Here is an 18,731-nt window from a genome sequence, read left to right on the forward strand (position 1 = left end):
TGTGCTTTTTTTGAAAAAGAAGTTAACAAGAAAAATGAATTAGGAGACACAAGTTATATGGAATTCAAATCACTCGAAAATCATGAAATTAAATAATAAGTGATGCGGAGATAATAAGTGAAATTGTATTAGATACAAAATCAGACATTAAATGTTCAAAATTAAAATGGGACAACATTAATTGTTGAATATTAAAATTAAACAACATTAATTGTTGAATATTAACATTCAACAAAATTAATTGTTGAATATTAAAATTAAACAACATTAATTGTTGAATATTAAAATTAAACATTAATTGTTGAATATTAACATTCAACAACATTAATTGATGAATATTAACATTAAACAACATTATTGTTGAATATTAACATTAAACAACATCCAAATGTTGAATATTAACGTTAAAATGATTGAAATTGGATAACATTAGATGAATAATAACATCATCAAAATTAGACACTGAAACTTACAATTTATTGAAAATTGGACATGTTGGATATTAAATATTATAAACTATTAGGAGACGATGGGGTTTAATATGTGGAAGGTTCAGCCAGGGCTAGGTGTAATCGCGGTTCAGAGGTAAGGGAGGGTGAAATGTCTCTCTTACCTGTTCACGATAAAGGCTAAGGAGAGGAGAGCGATTGTACACGGAGCGGGAAACAGTCCCATGTTCAGCATCCGACCTGTGAACACACCTCACGTCTCCCAGGCGAATCCAAAGTGGTCCTTGTTTCCCCCCCTTTACTCTTCACACGCAGCCCTCTCCAGAGCGAGAGGGTGTACCAGTGGTCATTTCCTACACCGCTTCCTTTTTAACCTCTGGTGGACTGTTATCTGACTCTGTCCAGCCAAAGCTCCAGCCCTTTCTCGTCCTGTCCCTTTCCAAGCGTGTACACAATCTGACTCCTCTATTAGTAAATTTCAATCAGCTCAATGTTGCTCTTTTGTTTTTCTCCTCTCCCACTCTCTCTCCCCCTCTCTCTCTGTCTCTCACACTCACTGCATGAGTGGCTGCCGTTTCCAAGTCTCTCTCTCTCTTTCCAATCTGCCTGTTTGTGAGTAAGGAAGTGATTGCGTTCGTCTTTAACTACAACACAAACGTATATCATAAAGTAAGCACTTCAACACCGGCCCATTTTCAAACGTCACTGGATTAAGTTGCAAGAGAGAAACCGCCCCCCCAAATAATAACCCCTGGCGGTGCAGACACACACACACACACACACACTGCAAGAGTTTCCCACACTGGGAGTGAGACACAGAGTCACAGAGAAAGAGTCAGACACACGGGGACAGAGAGAAAGTAACAACGTGAGTCAGACACAGGAGGGAGAAACAGAGAGAGAGAGAGGGAGAGAAAGTCACACAGGCACAGGGAAGGAGGGACGGAGAAAGTCCCGCAGACGGAGATGGAAAGGGTCAGACAGAGGGAGAGAGGGAGATAGAGACGGTCACGGTACACAGAAGGAGACGAGATTGACAGGAGACAGAGAGTCACCAGGGACTGACAGACACACACACACACACAGGCAGAGTGGTCCAGAGAGAGACACTGAGACTCCCACAGACTGGGATGTAGTTACACAGAGAGCTTGGTACACCGAGAGGAGCGGCTCACACAGCAAGGGGCAGATAGAGTGCAGCAGACAGACTGAGGGTCACACAGCTGCACAGAGTATCACACAGACGGGTGTGAAGTCTCACTCAGAAACAAACAGATCTCCACACGCCCAGACAAAGAGTGAGAGGAAAACACTGGCACATGTAGAAACAAAGGGTTAGTGACCCATTACACACTCATAGTCACACAGACACACACAGGCACACACACATACAGACGCACACACAGACAGGCACACGCACACAAAGGCACATACATACACACAGGCACACACTCACAGACACACACACACATACACACACAGGCACACACACACAGACAGAGACAGGTGCACACACACAGACAGGCACACACACAGGCACACCGACGTACACCAATGTAGGGGCTGGTTTAGCTCACTCGGCTAAACCGCTGGCTTTTAAAGCAGACCAAGCAGGTCAGCAGCACGGTTCGATTCCCGTACCAGCCTCCCCGGACAGGCACCGGAATGTGGCGACTAGGGGCTTTTCACAGTAACTTCATTGAAGTCTACTCGTGACAATAAGCGATTTTCATTTCATTACATACCCAGAGACACCCACACATGCAGACGCACGCTCAACACAGACACACACTCACACACAACACAGACATAAAATAATACAGATTACACAGACACACATAACTATACATGCAGTAAAACACAGGTACACACAAGCATACACACAAACATACACACAGAAAAACACAAATACACAGCCAGAGACACAGGCAAACACACAGACACACAGATTCAGATAAACGCAGGCATATAGGCACACATACACAGGCATGCACACACAGAAAAACACACACACAGACATACACAAGGAGACAAACACACACAACTTCATACACACACAGATACACACAGAGGCACACATTGAAAAAAATAATTTTATGGAATGTGGACACCGCTGGATAGTCCAGCGTTAATTGCCCTTGAACAGCTGCAGTCCCTGAGCTGTAGGTACATCCATTGTGCTGTTAGGGAGGAAGTTCCAGAAGGGGAGGCATGGAAGTGACGAATAACGGTAGGGAATCTAATGAAGGGAGAACTGTGGTATGGAGTAGCTACATGGACCATAATAGTTAGGGTTTATGCTTGGGGGGCGGGGGGGGGGGGGGGGGAGATGGGAATATTATTGTGGGGTTTTTGTGTGTTTGGATCTCTTTGTTTAAAATGTTAAAATTATAATTCCTTACCAAAATATTTTCTTAAAAAAAGGGAGTTCCAGGTTTTTTCCCCAGCAACAGTGAAGGAACAGCGATATATTTCCAAGTCAGGGTGGTGAGTGACTTGGACGGGAACCTCCAGGTGGTGGGGTTCCCAGGTATCTGCTGCTATGGTCCTTGTAGATGGTCGTGGTCGTGGGTTTGGAAGGTGTTGTCTAAGGAGGCTTGGTGAGTTTCTGCAGTGCATCTCATAGATGGTACGCATGGCTGCTACTGTGCATCTCGGTGGTGGAGGGTTTGAATGTTTGTGGATGGAAGAGCAATCAAGCCGGTTGCTTCATCTCAGATGATGTCAAGCTTCTTGAGTATTGTTGGAGCTGCACTTATCCAGGCAAGTGGAGAGTATTCCATTACACTCCTGACTTGTGCCTTGTAGATGGTGGACAGGCTTTGGGGGGGGGGGGGGGGGGGGGGTCAGAAGGTGAGTTACGCACCATTGGATTCCTAACCTTTTTCCTGCCCCGGTAGTTTCAGTGTTAATGTGGCTAGTCCATGTCAGTTTCTGGTCAATGGTAACCCCCAGCATGTTGAATGTGGGGGATTCAGGGATGGTAATGCCATTGAATGGTAAATCTATTAAATGTAAAGGAGTGATGTAAAGGGGCTGGCTTAGCACAATGGGCTAAATAGCTGGCTTGCAATGCAGAACAATGCCAGCAGCGCGGGTTCAATTCCTGTACCAGCCTCCCTGAACAGGCGCCGGAATGTGGAGACTAGGGGCTTTTCACAGTAACTTCATTTGAAGCCTACTTGTGACAAGAAGCCATTATTATGATGGTGAGATCCTCTCTTGTGGGAGATGGTCATTGCCTGACACTTGTGTGGCGTGAATGTACCTTGCCACTTGTCAGCCCCAAGCCTGGATATTGTCCAGGTCTTGCTGCATTTGGACACAAACTGCTTCATTATCTGAGGATTTGCAAATGGTGCTGACCATTGTTCAGTCATCCGCAAACATCCCCACTTCTTTTTTTTTAATAAACAATTTTATTGAGGTAGTTTTTGGCTTTGTAAACAGTTACAGACATCAACAGAAAGAAAGCAAAAAAGGCAAAAATGTGCAAACATCCATGTACTTTCAATACTTCAATCGTAACATACTGCACAAGCCCGCTCCTCTCCCACCGGTACTACCCGCCATTTTATCCCTCCTACTCTACTCTACTCTACCCCCCCTCCCCCTGCTGACGCTCACTCTCCCGCAAAGAAGTCAATAAATGGTTGCCACCTCCGGGCGAACCCCTGTACAGATCCCGTCAAGGCAAACTTAATTTTTTCCATACCCAGGAAACTCGACATGTCCGCAAGCCACAACTCAGTCTTCGGGGGCTTTGAGTCCCTCCACGCCAATAGTATTCGTCGCTGGGCTATCAGGGAAGCAAAGGCCAAAACATTGGCCCCTTTCTCCCCCTGGACTCCCGGGTCTTCCGAAACCCCAAAAATTGCCACCCCTGGACCCATCGCCACCCTTTTTTTAGCACCCGGGACATGACGCCCGCAAATCCCTCCCAGTACCCCCTAAGCTTAGGGCATGCCCAAAACATGTGAACGTGGTTCACTGGTCCTCCCGCGCACCTAGCGCATTTGTCCTCTATCCCAAAGAATTTGCTAATCCGAGCCACCGTCATGTGGGCCCGGTGAACGACCTTAAATTGAATCAGCCCGAGCCTGGCACATGTCGCGGTCGAATTTACCCTACTCAGGGCCTCTGCCCACAGCCCGTCCTCCATTTCCCCGCCTAGCTCCTCCTCCCATTTTAAGTTTCAGTTCCTCCGTCTGGGACTCTTCCTCCCTCATGAGCACCTTATAAATACCCGAGACTCAACCCTCCCCTTCTTCCCCCCTAGAGACTATTCTGTCTAGGATCCCCATTGGCGGGAGGCATGGGAAAGATGGGACCTGTCTATGAACAAAGTCCTGCAACTGTAGGTATCTAAAATAATTTCCCCTTACCAGCCCAAATTTCTCCTCCAAGCTCCTCAAACTCGCAAAGCTCCCTTCCAGGAACATATCGCCCACCCTTCCCACCCCCGCCCGCCGCCATGCTCGAAACCCCCCATCCAGACTCCCGGGGGCAAACCGATGGTTGTCACAGATTGGCGCCCCCGTCTCCCCTACATGCCTCCTCCACTGGCCCCATATCCGCAGGGTCGCCACCTCTACCGGGCTGGTGGAGTACCTGGCCGGCGGCAGCGGTAGAGGAGCCGTGACCAAGGCTGCCAAGCTGGAGCCCCTGCACGAAGCAGCCTCCACCCGCTCCCAGATAGACCCCATACCCACCATCCACTTCCTTATCATAGCGATGTTGGCCGCCCAGTAATAATTAATCAGACTCGGCAAAGCCAGCCCTCCCTCGCTGCGGTTCCTCTCCAATATCGCCTTCTTCACCCGCGGGGATTTTCCCGCCCAGACAAAGCTCATGATCATCCTGTTAGCTCTTTTGAAGAAGGACTGTGGGACAAAGATCGGGAGGCACTGAAAAACAAACAGACATCTAGGGAGGATTGTCATCTTTACAGTCTGCACCCTCCCTGCCAGCGACAGCGGGAGTGCATCCCATCTCCGAAACTCTCCCTTCATTTGCTCCACCACCCTGACCAAATTTAACTTGTGCAGCCTGCCCCAGTCTCGTGCCACCGGGATTCCCAAATACCGGAAATTTTCCTCAACCAGCCTAAACGGTAGCCCTCTCAATCTGTTCTCCTGGCCCCTTGCCTGGACCACAAACATTTCACTCTTGGCCGTATTTAATTTGTATCCTGAAAACTGGCCGAACTTCCTCAACATTCCCAGTAAACTTCCCATCCTGGCCACTGGGTCCGACACGTACAGGAGCAGGTCGTCTGCATAAGAGAAACCCTATGTTCAACCCCGCCCCTCACCATCCCCTTCCAACCCTCTGCGGCTCTCAGCGCAATCGCCAGCGGCTCTATGGCCAGCGCAAACAGCAGCGGGGAGAGCGGCAGCCCTGTCTGGTCCCTCGGTACAGCCTAAAGTACTCCAACACTTCTCTGTTAGTCCTGACGCTGGCCTTCGGGGCCTGATATAATAATTTAATCCAATTCAGCAGTCCCTCCCTGAACCCAAACCGTCCGAGCACCTCCCATAGATAGTCCCACTCCACCCGATCAAAGGCCTTCTCGGCGTCCATCGCCACCACTACCTCCACCTCCCTGCCCACCAGGGGCATCCTTATCACATTAAGTAACCTTCTCAGGTTGGCCGCCAGCTGCCTACCTTTCACGAACCCAGTTTGGTCCTCCCCAATCACCTCCGGTACGCAGTCCTCCATTCTAACCGCCAGTACATTTGCCAGGAGCTTGGCATCAACATTAATCAGGGAGATTGGCCTATAGGACCCGCACGCCTCCGGGTCTTTACCCCGCTTCAATATCAGTGATATAGTAGCTTGTGACATCGTCGGCGGCAGGGTCCCTCTGTCCCTTGCCTCATTGAAAACCCTCGCCAAGACCGGGCCCACCAGCTCAGAAAACTTCCTATAGAACTCTACTGGGTATCCATCCGGCCCCGGGGCTTTCCCCGACTGCATGGCCTTTAGGCCCCCCAATACCTCCTCCACTCTAATTGGGGCCCCCAGCTCATCCATTCGCCCCCCACATACTGTTGGGAATGTAAACCCGTCCAGAAACCTTTTCATCTCCTCCGGTTCTTCCGGCGGCTCCCAAGTATACAGCTTGCGATAGAAGTCCCGGAATACCTTTTTCAATCCTGCCTGGAAACATCCCCACTTCTGATCTTACGAAGGAAGGAAGGTCAGAACACACATATAAAGATGTCCATACTGTCATCATGTTAGCAAAAATGAAAGAATGGAATAGCATATTAAAATTATTGGAGGAATGCAGCAAGGGGGAGGGGTCAAAGTTAATAATAATAATGTTTATTATTGTGACAAGTAGGCTTCCATTAACACTGCAATGAAGTTACTGTGAAAATCCCCTAGTCGCCGCATTCGGGCGCCTGTTCGGGTACACAGAGGGAGAAATCAGAATGTCCAATTCGCCAAAATGCATGTCTTTCGGCACTCGTGGGAGGAAACCGGAGCACCCGGAGGAAACCCACGCAGACACGGGGAGAACGTGCAGATTCCACACAGACAGTGTCCCAAGCCAGGAATCGAACCCAGGACCCTGGCGCTGTGAATCAACAGTGCTAACCACTGTGCTACCGTGCAGTTACTGTATGATAATGGGTATACCATAAAGTTACTGTGTGATAATGAATATACCATAAAGTTACTGTGTGATATTGAATATACCATAAAGTTACTGTGTGATAATGAATATACCATAAAGTTACTGCATGATAATGGGTATACCATAAAGTTACCGTGTGATAATGAATATACCATAAAGATACTGTGTGATAATGAATATACCATAAAATTCCTGTGTGATAATGAATATACCATAAAGTTACCGTGTGATAATGAATATACCATAAAGTTACTGTGTGATAATTAATATACCATAAAGTTCCTGTGTGATAATGGGTATACCATAAAGTTACTGTGTGATAATGAATGTACCATAAAGTTACTGTGTGATAATGAATATACCATAAAGTTACTGTGTGATAATGAATGTACCATAAAGTTACTGTGCGATAATGAATATACCATAAAGTTACTGTGTGGCAATGGGTATAAAAAAAGTTACTGTGTGACAATGGGTATACCATAAAGTTACTGTATGATAATGGGTATACCATAAATTTACTGTGACAATGGGTATACCATAAATTTACTGTGTGACAATGAATATACCATAAAGTTACTGGGTGATAATGAATGTACCATAAATTTATTGGGTGATAATGAATGTACCATAAAGTTACTGTGTGATAATGAATGTACCATAAAGTTATTGGGTGATAATGAATGTACCGTAAAGTAACTGCGTGATAATGGGTATACCATACATTTACTGTGTGACAATGAATATACCATAAAGTTACTGGGTGATAATGAATGTACCATAAATTTACTGTGTGATAATGAATGTACCATAAAGTTACTGGGTGATAATGGGTATACCATAAAGCTACTGGGTGATAATGAATGTACCATAAATTTACTGTGTGATAATGAATGTACCATAAAGTTATTGGGTGATAATGAATGTACCGTAAAGTTACTGCGTGATAATGGGTATACCATAAAGTTACTGTGTGACAATGAATGTACCATAAAGTTACTGTGTGACAATAAATATACCATAAAGTTACTGGGTGATAATGAATGTACCATAAATTTACTGTGTGATAATGAATGTACCATAAATTTACTGTGTGACAATGGGTATACCATAAATTTACTGTGTTACAATGAATATACCATAAAGTAACTGGGTGATAATGAATGTACCATAAATTTTCTGTGTGATAATGAATGCACCATAAAGTTACTGTGTGATAATGAATGCACCATAAAGTTACTGGGTGATAATGGGTATGCCATAAAGTTACTGGGTGATAATGAATGTACCATAAATTTACTGTGTGATACTGAATGTACCATAAAGTTACTGTGTGATAATGAATATACCATAAAGTTGCTGTGTGATAATGGGTATACCATAAAGTTACTGTGTGATATTGAATATACCATAAAGTTACTGTGTGATAATGAATATACCATAAAGTTACTGTGTGATAATGAATGTACATAAATTTACTTTGACAATGGGTATACCATAAATTTACTGTGTGACAATGAATATACCATAAAGTTACTGGGTGATAATGAATGTACCATTAATTTACTGTGTGATAACGAATGTACCATAAAGCTACTGGGTGATAATGAATGTACCATAAAGTTACTGGGTGATAATGGGTATACCATAAAGTTAGTGGGTGATAATGAATGTACCATAAATTTACTGTGTGATAATGAATGTACCATAAAGTTAGTGGGTGATAATGAATGTACCGTAAAGTTACTGTGTGATAATGGGTATACCATAAAGTTACTGTGTGATAATGAATATGCCATAAAGTTACTGGGTGATAATGGGTATACCATAAAGTTACTGTGTGATAATGGGTATACCATAAAGTTACTGTGTGATAATGGGTATACCATAAAGTTACTGTGTGATAATGGGTATACCATAAAGTTACTGGGTGATAATGGGTATACCATAAAGTTACTGTGTGATAATGAATGTACCATAAGGTTACTGTGTGATAATCAATATACCATAAAGTTACTGTGTGATAATGTATGGACCATAAAGTTATTGTGTGATAATGAATATACCATAAATTTACTGTGTGACAATCAATATACCATAAAGTTAATGGGTGATAATGAATGTACCATCAATTTACTGTGTGACAATGGGTATACCATAAATTTACTGTGTGACAATGAATACACCATAAAGTTACTGTGTGATAATGGGTATACCATAAAGTTACTGTGTGATATTGAATATACCATAAAGTTACTATGTGATATTGAATATACCATAACGTTACTGTGTGATAATGAATATACCATAAAGTTACTGTGTGATAATGAATATACCATAAAGTTACTGTGTGATAATGAATGTACCATAAATTTACTGGGTGATAATGAATATACCATAAAGTTACTGGGTGATAATGAATGTACCATAAATTTACTGTGCGATAATGAATGTACCATAAAGTTACTGGGTGATAATGGGTATACCATAAAGTTACTGGGTGATAATGAATGTACCATAAATTTACTGTGTGACATTGGGTATACCATAAATTTACTGTGTGACAATGAATATACCATAAAGTTACTGGGTGATAATGAATGTACCATAAAGTTACTGGGTGATAATGAATGTACCATAAATTTACTGGGTGATAATAAATGTACCATAAATTTACTGTGTGATAATGAATGTACCATAAAGTTACTGTGTGATAATGAATATACCATAAAGTTACTGTGTGATAATGGGTACACCATAAAGTTACTGTGTGATAATGAATATGCCATAAATTTACTGTGTGATAATGAATGTACCATAAAGTTACTGGGTGATAATGAATGTACCATAAAGTTACTGTGTGATATTGAATATACCATAAAGTTACTGTGTGATAATGCGTATACCATAAAGTTACTGTGTGATAATGAATATACCATAAAGTTACTGTGTGAAAATGAATGTACCATAAAGTTACTGTGTGATAATGAATGTACCATAAAGTTACTGTGTGATAATGGGTATACCATAAAGTTACTGTGTGATAATGGGTATACCATAACGTTACTGGGTGATAATGGGTATACCATAAAGTTACTGTGTGATAATGAATGTACCATAAAGTTACTGTGTGATAATCAATATACCATAAAGTTACTGTGTGATAATGTATGGACCATAAAGTTATTGTGTGATAATGAATATACCATAAAGTTACCGTGTGACAATGGGTATACCACAAAGTTACTATGTGACAATGGGTATACCATAAAGTTACTGTATGATAATGGGTATGCCATAAAGTTACTGTGTAACAATGAATATACCATAAAGTTAATGTGTGATAATGAATGTACCATCAATTTACTGTGTGACAATGGGTATACCATAAATTTACTGCGTGACAATGAATACACCATAAAGTTACTGTGTGATAATGGGTATACCATAAAGTTACTGTGTGATATTGAATATACCATAAAGTTACTATGTGATATTGAATATACCATAAAGTTACTGTGTGATAATGAATATACCATAAAGTTACTGTGTGATAATGAATGTACCATAAATTTACTGGGTGATAATGAATGTACCATAAATTTACTGTGTGATAATGAATGTACCATAACGTTACTGGGTGATAATGGGTATACCATAAAGTTACTGGGTGATAATGAATGTACCATAAATTTACTGTGTGACATTGGGTATACCATAAATTTACTGTGTGACAATGAATATACCATAAAGTTATTGGGTGATAATGAATGTACCATAAAGTTACTGGGTGATAATGAATGTACCATAAATTTACTGGGTGATAATAAATGTACCATAAAGTTACTGTGTGATAATGGGTACACCATAAAGTTACTGTGTGATAATGAATATGCCATAAATTTACTGTGTGATAATGAATGTACCATAAAGTTACTGGGTGATAATGAATGTACCATAAAGTTACTGTGTGATAATGGGTACACCATAAAGTTACTGTGTGATAATGAATATGCCATAAATTTACTGTGTGATAATGAATGTACCATAAAGTTACTGGGTGATAATGAATGTACCATAAAGTTACTGTGTGATATTGAATATACCATAAAGTTACTGTGTGATAATGAATATGCCATAAAGTTACTGGGTGATAATGAATGTACCATAAAGTTACTGGGTGATAATGAATGTACCATAAAGTTACTGTGTGATATTGAATATATCATAAAGTTACTGTGTGATAATGGGTATACCATAAAGTTACTGTGTGATAATGGGTACACCGTAAAGTTACTGTGTGATAATGAATATATCATAAAGTTACTGTGTGATATTGAATATACCATAAAATTACTGTGTGATAATGGGTACACCATACATTTACTGTGTGATAATGGGTACACCATAAATTTACTGTGTGATAATGGGAATACCATAAAGTTGCTGTCTGATAATGGGTATACCATAAAGTTACTGTGTGATAATGGGTATACCATAAAGTTACTGTGTGATAATGGGTACACCATAAAGTTACTGTGTGATAATGAATATATCATAAAGTTACTGTGTGATATTGAATATACCATAAAGTTACTGTGTGATAATGGGTACACCATAAATTTACTGTGTGATAATGGGAATACCATAAAGTTGCTGTCTGATAATGGGTATACCATAAAGTTACTGTGTGATAATGAATATACCATAACGTTACTGTGTGATAATGGGTATACCATAAAGGTACTGTGTGACAATGGGTATACAATAACAGAATGTGAACACAAATGGACATTTTAAGGGGAGAATAAGTCCAAAGAATGCAGCAAGCATGGAGCGGTGGGAGAGTAGGAGGGATGTACAGTGATAGAAATAGAAGAGGAATAAATGAAAAATGACAAGAGGGCCACTGGGGGGAGTGGAGGCGGAGGGTGGGGATGGGGTAGGGGGGTGCCCACACTGTCGACATCGCAACAACAATCCCCAAAGCGAGTCTATCAGGAGAAGGAGAGCTGGCATAACGGTGAGAATCAGAGTCTGGATGTAAGCAAGGTGTGTGAAATGTGCAGCTCACATACTGAGAACCGAGGGACACAGAGCAATCTCCCCAGCACCCCTCCAAAAGACGCTGCTCCTCACCCTTCGAGATGAGCTGGTTACTGGCCTGCTGAGTATTGCCAACATTTCTCAGTTTTCATTCCAGATGCTGGGTTTCTCTAATTGCATGGACCGGGGGTTTATAGAGAATGCTGATGATACCTGCAGCCCCCTACACCTCAGGTAGCCAAAAGGAGTGTGTTGTGTAATTCACCCTGGGGTAACACGGAATGCAACTGGATGCAGTTGTACTTGACAGTAGACTCCAAACTATGATGTTAGTTCAATACACTTTATTGAACTTGTTAAGCAGTGCACACAGTTCGTTGTGGGTTTGACACTCTACTAATCTAAGCATGCTTACTATAACTAACTAGACCAGACTAGCTTTGAGCCACATGTAGAAGGTGCGAACTGATATATACACCCTGACTGTCACTACAGTTGTCACCAGTGGAAAGAGTCAGAGTGTTGATGCCTCGTGTGTTTTATAGTGGGAGATCACCTTCTAGTGTTCTGCCCGGTGATTAGTTGTGTTCTGTCCTGTGTTTTGATTGGCTGTATTGGGTGTCTGTCACTGCCTGTCTGTATCTCATTATGTGCATGAGTGCATATCATGACAGAGTGGAGCAAAATGAATATTAGCACAAACATTATTACCCACATCAACCCGTGTCCGTCTGTCTGTCTGTCCTCCCGTTAGTCCTGTTAGTGTCACATCATAGTGGGTGTTGTGCAAAGTCCACTCGGACCCTGCCTCTTTTGTTCAAATCACTCTCCTTAAACCTGAGCCACAGGGTCAGAAGGCGGCCGAGGAGGGGGGAGTGTTACCCCGGCAGCGAGCAGCCATCCCCTTCCCCAATTAACCCCTTTGTTAAAGGTCCCAGTCAGTGCAAACAAAAGCTATCACTGACATAAACACAACCCTTTTCTTGTGTGTTTCAGTGTCTTCCAACCCCCGCACCTGGGAACGATGGGCTGCCAAAGGAAAAGCGAGGGCTGGGGACAGAGAATGAGTGAATAAACACCCTTTACAAAGTTCATGGATACACTGGGGTCAGGGAGGTCCCGCAGAATCTCCAGAAAGTAAGAAGTCTTACAACACCAGGTTAAAGTCCAACAGGTTTGTTTTGAATCACTAGCTTTAGGAGCACTGTTCCTTATTCGGGTGACTCATTCACCTGATGTAGGAGCTGCACTCCGAAAGCTAGTGATACGAAATAAACTTGTTGGACTTTAACCTGTGCCCACCCCAGTCCATCGCCAGCATCTCCACATCATTGGCAACAAAAGCAATGCTTGGCAGATAGCTCATTGAGGTCGAGAAATGGGGCAAGTGATGAATTCTCCAGATTGCGGATATTTTGGCATTGGTGTTTAACATGAAGACTTATTGCAAATGGACTGAGGTCACTGAATCGTGCCCACCAATTCACCAAAAACAACCCGATGCAGCAAAAAACCCAATTATCCCAAAGCAGCCTGATTCAACAAAATCTCCCAATTAACCAAATGCCAGTCACCTATTCGGGTGCAACAGGCGAGAGTCCCAAATCAGGCTCCGTGCCGTATCGATCGCGAGCCACCCTACTCGCTTCGCACAATCGGGGCTCCAATGAGAGCCTGATTCACCAAACCATCCCCATTAAACAAAAGCAGCCAGACTAACCATGACATCACAATTAACCTCAATCAGCAGGATGCAACAAAACATCCCAATTAACCAGAGAGCCAGATACACCAAAGTATCCCATTCACCAAAAACAGCCTAATTCACCAACACAACCCAATTGATCAAAAACTGCTTGATTCACCAAAATATCCCATTTATTAACTCACAACTGCCTGAAGTGCCAAACATCCCACTTAACCAAAAAACAGCCTGACACACCAAAACATCCCATTCACTAAAACAGTGCAATTCACCAAAACACCCCATTCACCAAAACAGTGCAATGCACCAAAACATCCCATTCACCAAAACAGCGCAATTCACCAAAACATCCCATTCACCAAAACAGTGCAATGCACCAAAACACCCCATTCACCAAAACAGTGCAATGCACCAAAACACCCCATTCACCAAAACAGTGCAATTCACCAAAACATCCCATTCACCAAAACAGCGCAATGCACCAAAACACCCCATTCACCAAAACAGCGCAATGCACCAAAACACCCCATTCACCAAAACAGTGCAATGCACCAAAACATCCCATTCACCAAAACAGTGCAATGCACCAAAACACCCCATTCACCAAAACAGTGCAATGCACCAAAACATCCCATTCACCAAAACAGTGCAATGCACCAAAACACCCCATTCACCAAAACAGTGCAATGCACCAAAATACCCCATTCACCAAAACAGTGCAATGCGCCAAAACACCCCATTCACCAAAACAGTGCAATGCACCAAAACACCCTATTCACCAAAACAGCGCAATGCACCAAAACATCCCATTCACCAAAACAGTGCAATTCACCAAAAAAAATCTCAATTTGGGAAATACAGCCAGATTCACCAACATAAACTAATTAACCAAAAAACAGCCTGGTGCACCAACATATTCCAAACCAGCCTAACTCTCCAAAAATGTCCAGATTCACCAAAACATCACAATTAACTAAAACAGTGGGATTCACCAACACAACCCAATCATCCAAATCACCATGTGCACCTAACCATCCCAATTAAGCAGAAACAGTCTCACTCACCAAAAGGCAGTGTGATTCACCGAATCATCCCAATGAACCCAAAACAGCCTGATTCACAAAACAATTCAATTAACCAAAAACAGGATGATGCAGCAAAATTCCCAATTAGTCAAACTCAGCATGTTACACCAAAACTTCCTAATTAACCAAAAATAGCCTGATTCACCAAAGCATCTTAACTAACTGAAAACCATCTCATAGAACAGTACAGCACAGAACAGGTCCTTCGGCCCTCAATGTTGTGCCGAGCCATGATCACCCTACTCAAACCCACGTATCCACCCTATACCCGTAACCCAACAACCCCCCCTTAACCTTACTTTTTGTAGGACACTACGGGCAATTTTAGCATGGCCAATCCACCTAACCTAATCTGATTCACTAAAGCTTCCCAATTCACCAAAAAAAAAACTTGATTCACCAAAACCTCCCAATTAAGAAAACTCCCAACTTCACCATGACAACACAATTAACCAAAAGCAACCTGGTGCACAAAACACGATTAATCGGAACATCACAATTAAACGAAATGAGCCAGATTCCAAATACATCAAAATGAACCAAAATCAGCCTTAAGCACGTATACATAACAATTAATCAAAATCAGCCGGATTCATCAAAACATCCCAATGAAACAAAAGCAGCCCATTTCACCAAGACATCCAAATTAACCAAAAACAGTTGGATTCCCCAAAACATCCCAATTAATCAAAAAGACCCAGGTTGACCAAGACCTCACCAAAACCAGCCTGTTGCACCGAAACACCAACTTTGGCATCAAAACATCAACATCAACAGCCCGATTGACCAAAACACTCCAATTAATCAAAGACAGCCTGCTTCACCAAAACATCACAATTAAACAAAAACGGCCCAATTCACTAAGACACCCCAATTTACCAAAAAACAGCTGGATTCACCAAAACATCCCCTTTCACCAAAAGCAGAGTGATTAATCAAAACATCCCAATTAAACATCATGATCCAGATTCATCAATACATCAAAATTAACCACAATTAGCCTTATGCGCCTATACATAACAGGTAACCAAAATCAGCCTGATTCACCAAAACAACCCAATTAACCAAAAAGATCCAGATTCACCAAGACATCATAATTCACCAAAATCAGCCTGTTGCACCAAAACATCCAACTTAACCAAAAACAGTCCGATTCACCAAAACATCCCAAGTTATTTGATACAGTCAGTTTCATGAAAACATCCCAATTAATCCAGAAAAACAGTCCCATTTATCAGATTGATGGTGAAGCAGGTTGGAAGATCTTGGGGTTGTGGATGGGGCTATAAATGCTAGTTTTTCTTTCCTTTGAGGATTAATTTCGCATCACCCATCAAATACTCTGACATTGATCTCTGTCATTGTGGAAAATGTTCAATTATCTGAATTCAATTTCAGTCAGTGGACATGATTTTGCTTTGAAAAAAACAACATGAGAGCACTATTGAAGAAGCTATTGGAGAAAATTATGATGGAGAGAATCCATCTCCACTTGGAGAGGCAAGGTTTGATCAGCATGGTTTTGTCAGAGGGAGATCATGTGTAACAAATTTGATTGAATTTTTTGAGCATGTAACCAGGTGTGTAGGTGAGGGTGTATAGATCAAGGCGTACAATGAAAAAAGGGAGCAATGGGCAGGGTGGATAGGGAGCAGCTGTTGCCGTTGGTTGAAGGGTCGATGATGAGGGGACACAAGTTCAAGGTGAGGGGCACCTGGTTTAGGGAGGATTTGAGGAAAAACATTTTACCCAGAGGCTGGTGACGGTCTGGAACGCTTTGCTTGGGAGGGTGGTAGAGGCTGGTTGCCTCACATCCTTTAAAAAGTACCTGGCATTTGGCACGTCATAACATTCAAGGCTCAGTACGGCATGGTAGCACAGTGGTTAGCACTGTTGCTTCACAGCGCCACGGACCCACGTTCAATTCCCGGCTTGGGTCACTGTCTGTGCGGAGTCTGCACGTTCTCCCCGTGTCTGCGTGGGTTTCCTCCGGGTGCTCCGGTTTCCTCCCACAAGCCCCGAAAGACGTGCTGTTAGGTGAATTGGACATTCTGAATTCTCCCTCTGTGTACCCGAACAGGTGTCGGAATGTGGCGACTAGGGGCTTTTCACAGTAACTTAATTGCAGTGTTAATGTAAGCCTACTTACGATAATAAAGATTATTATTAAGCCTTGGATTGGATTGGATTGGATTGGATTTGTTTATTGTCACGTGTACCGAGGTACAGTGAAAAGTATTTTTCTGCAAGCAGCTCAACAGATCATTCAGTACATGGGAAGAAAAGGGAATTGAACAGAATTCAAGAAAATACATGAGAATACATAATAGGGCAACACAAGATATACAATGTAACTACATAAGCATTGGCATCGGATGAAGCAGACAGGGTGTAGTGTTAATGAGGACAGTCCATAAAAGGGTCATTTAGGAGTCTGGTGACAGTGGGGAAGAAGCTGTTTTTGAGTCTGTTCGTCCGTGTTCTCAGACTTCTGAATCTCTTGCCCGATGGAAGAAGTTGGAAAAGTGAGTAAGCCGGGTGGGAGGGATCCTTGATTATGCTGCCTGCTTTCCCCCGGCAGCGGGAGGTGTAGATGGAATCAATGGATGGGAGGCAGGTTCGTGTGATGGACTGGGCGGTATTCACGACTCTGTGAAGTTCCTTGCGGTCCTGGGCCGAGCAGTTGCCATACCAGGCTGTGATGCAGCCCGAGAGGATGCTCTCTATAGTGCATCTGTAAAAGTTGGTAAGGGTTAATGTGGACATGCCAAATTTCCTTAGTTTCCTGAGGAAGTAAAGGCGCTGTTGTGCTTTCTTGGTGATAGCGTCGACATGAGTGGACCAGGATAGATTTTTGGTGATGTGCACCCCTAGGAATTTGAAACTGCTAACCATCTCTACCTCGGCTCCGTTGATGCTGACAGGGGTGTGTACAGTACTATGCTTCCTGAAGTCGATGACCAGCTCTTTAGTTTTGCTGGCATTAAGGGAGAGATTGTTGCCGTTGCACCACTCCACTAAGTTCTCTATCTCCCTCCTGTATTCAGACTCGTCGTTGTTCGAGATCCGGCCCACTATGGTCGTATCGTCAGCAAACTTGTAGATGGAGTTGGAACCAAGTTTTGCCACGCAGTCGTGTATGTACAGAGAGTAGAGTAGGGGGCTAAGTACCCCTTACCTTGGAAGCAAATTTGTTCAGCAGTCCGTTAGTGTCAAAATGCCACTTTTTTGGAAACCATTTGATCCTAACATGGAGCAGTGGGTGCAATATGTTGAATGCCTGCGCCATTTTTTCAGGCCAATGAAATTCAGAGGGAAGAGAAGCAGTGGGTAATCCTCTTAACAGCCTGCGAGGATCTGACCGATAACCGGATAAGTAGTCTGACTTTACTAGATCCCACCAAATCCAAAATTTCTGAGGAGCTTGTGGAATTAGTCAAGGCACTTTATCAACTGAAGTTTTCAGTGAGAATCCAACAATACCAGGGGTAAGCCATGGGGCACAGGTCTCTGGCACAGAGTCTGTCCCTGTTGCTCAGAAGGGAAGGGGGGAGAGGAGTAGAGCATTAGTCACTGGAGACTCCATAGTTAGGGGGATAGATAGGAGATTCTGTGGGAACGAGAGAGACTCGCAGTTGATTGTTGCTTCCCAGGTGCCAGGGTCCTGATGTCTCGGATCATGTTTTCAGAATCCTGAAGGGGAAGGGGGAGCAGCCCCAAGTCGTGGTCCACATAGGCACCAACGACATGGGTAGGAAAAGGGATAGGGATGTAAGGCAGGAATTCAGGGAGCTTGG

General features: G+C 42.9%; 1 protein-coding gene across 1 annotated transcript in view; it reads right to left on the bottom strand.

Moving 5' to 3' along the window:
• Positions 1–1,603, bottom strand: part of wnt10a (wingless-type MMTV integration site family, member 10a) — a 63,181-nt gene extending 61,578 nt beyond the window's left edge. Inside the window, exon 1 of the mRNA XM_038790112.1 lies at positions 614–1,603. Coding sequence (XP_038646040.1) covers positions 614–684 — 71 coding nt within the window. The 5' untranslated portion in view covers positions 685–1,603. The remainder of the gene's footprint in view (positions 1–613) is intronic.
• Between the last annotated feature and the right edge of the window lie 17,128 nt (positions 1,604–18,731).

This window comes from Scyliorhinus canicula, chromosome 2, assembly GCF_902713615.1.
Source record: "Scyliorhinus canicula chromosome 2, sScyCan1.1, whole genome shotgun sequence".
Taxonomy (NCBI): Eukaryota; Metazoa; Chordata; class Chondrichthyes; order Carcharhiniformes; family Scyliorhinidae; genus Scyliorhinus; species Scyliorhinus canicula.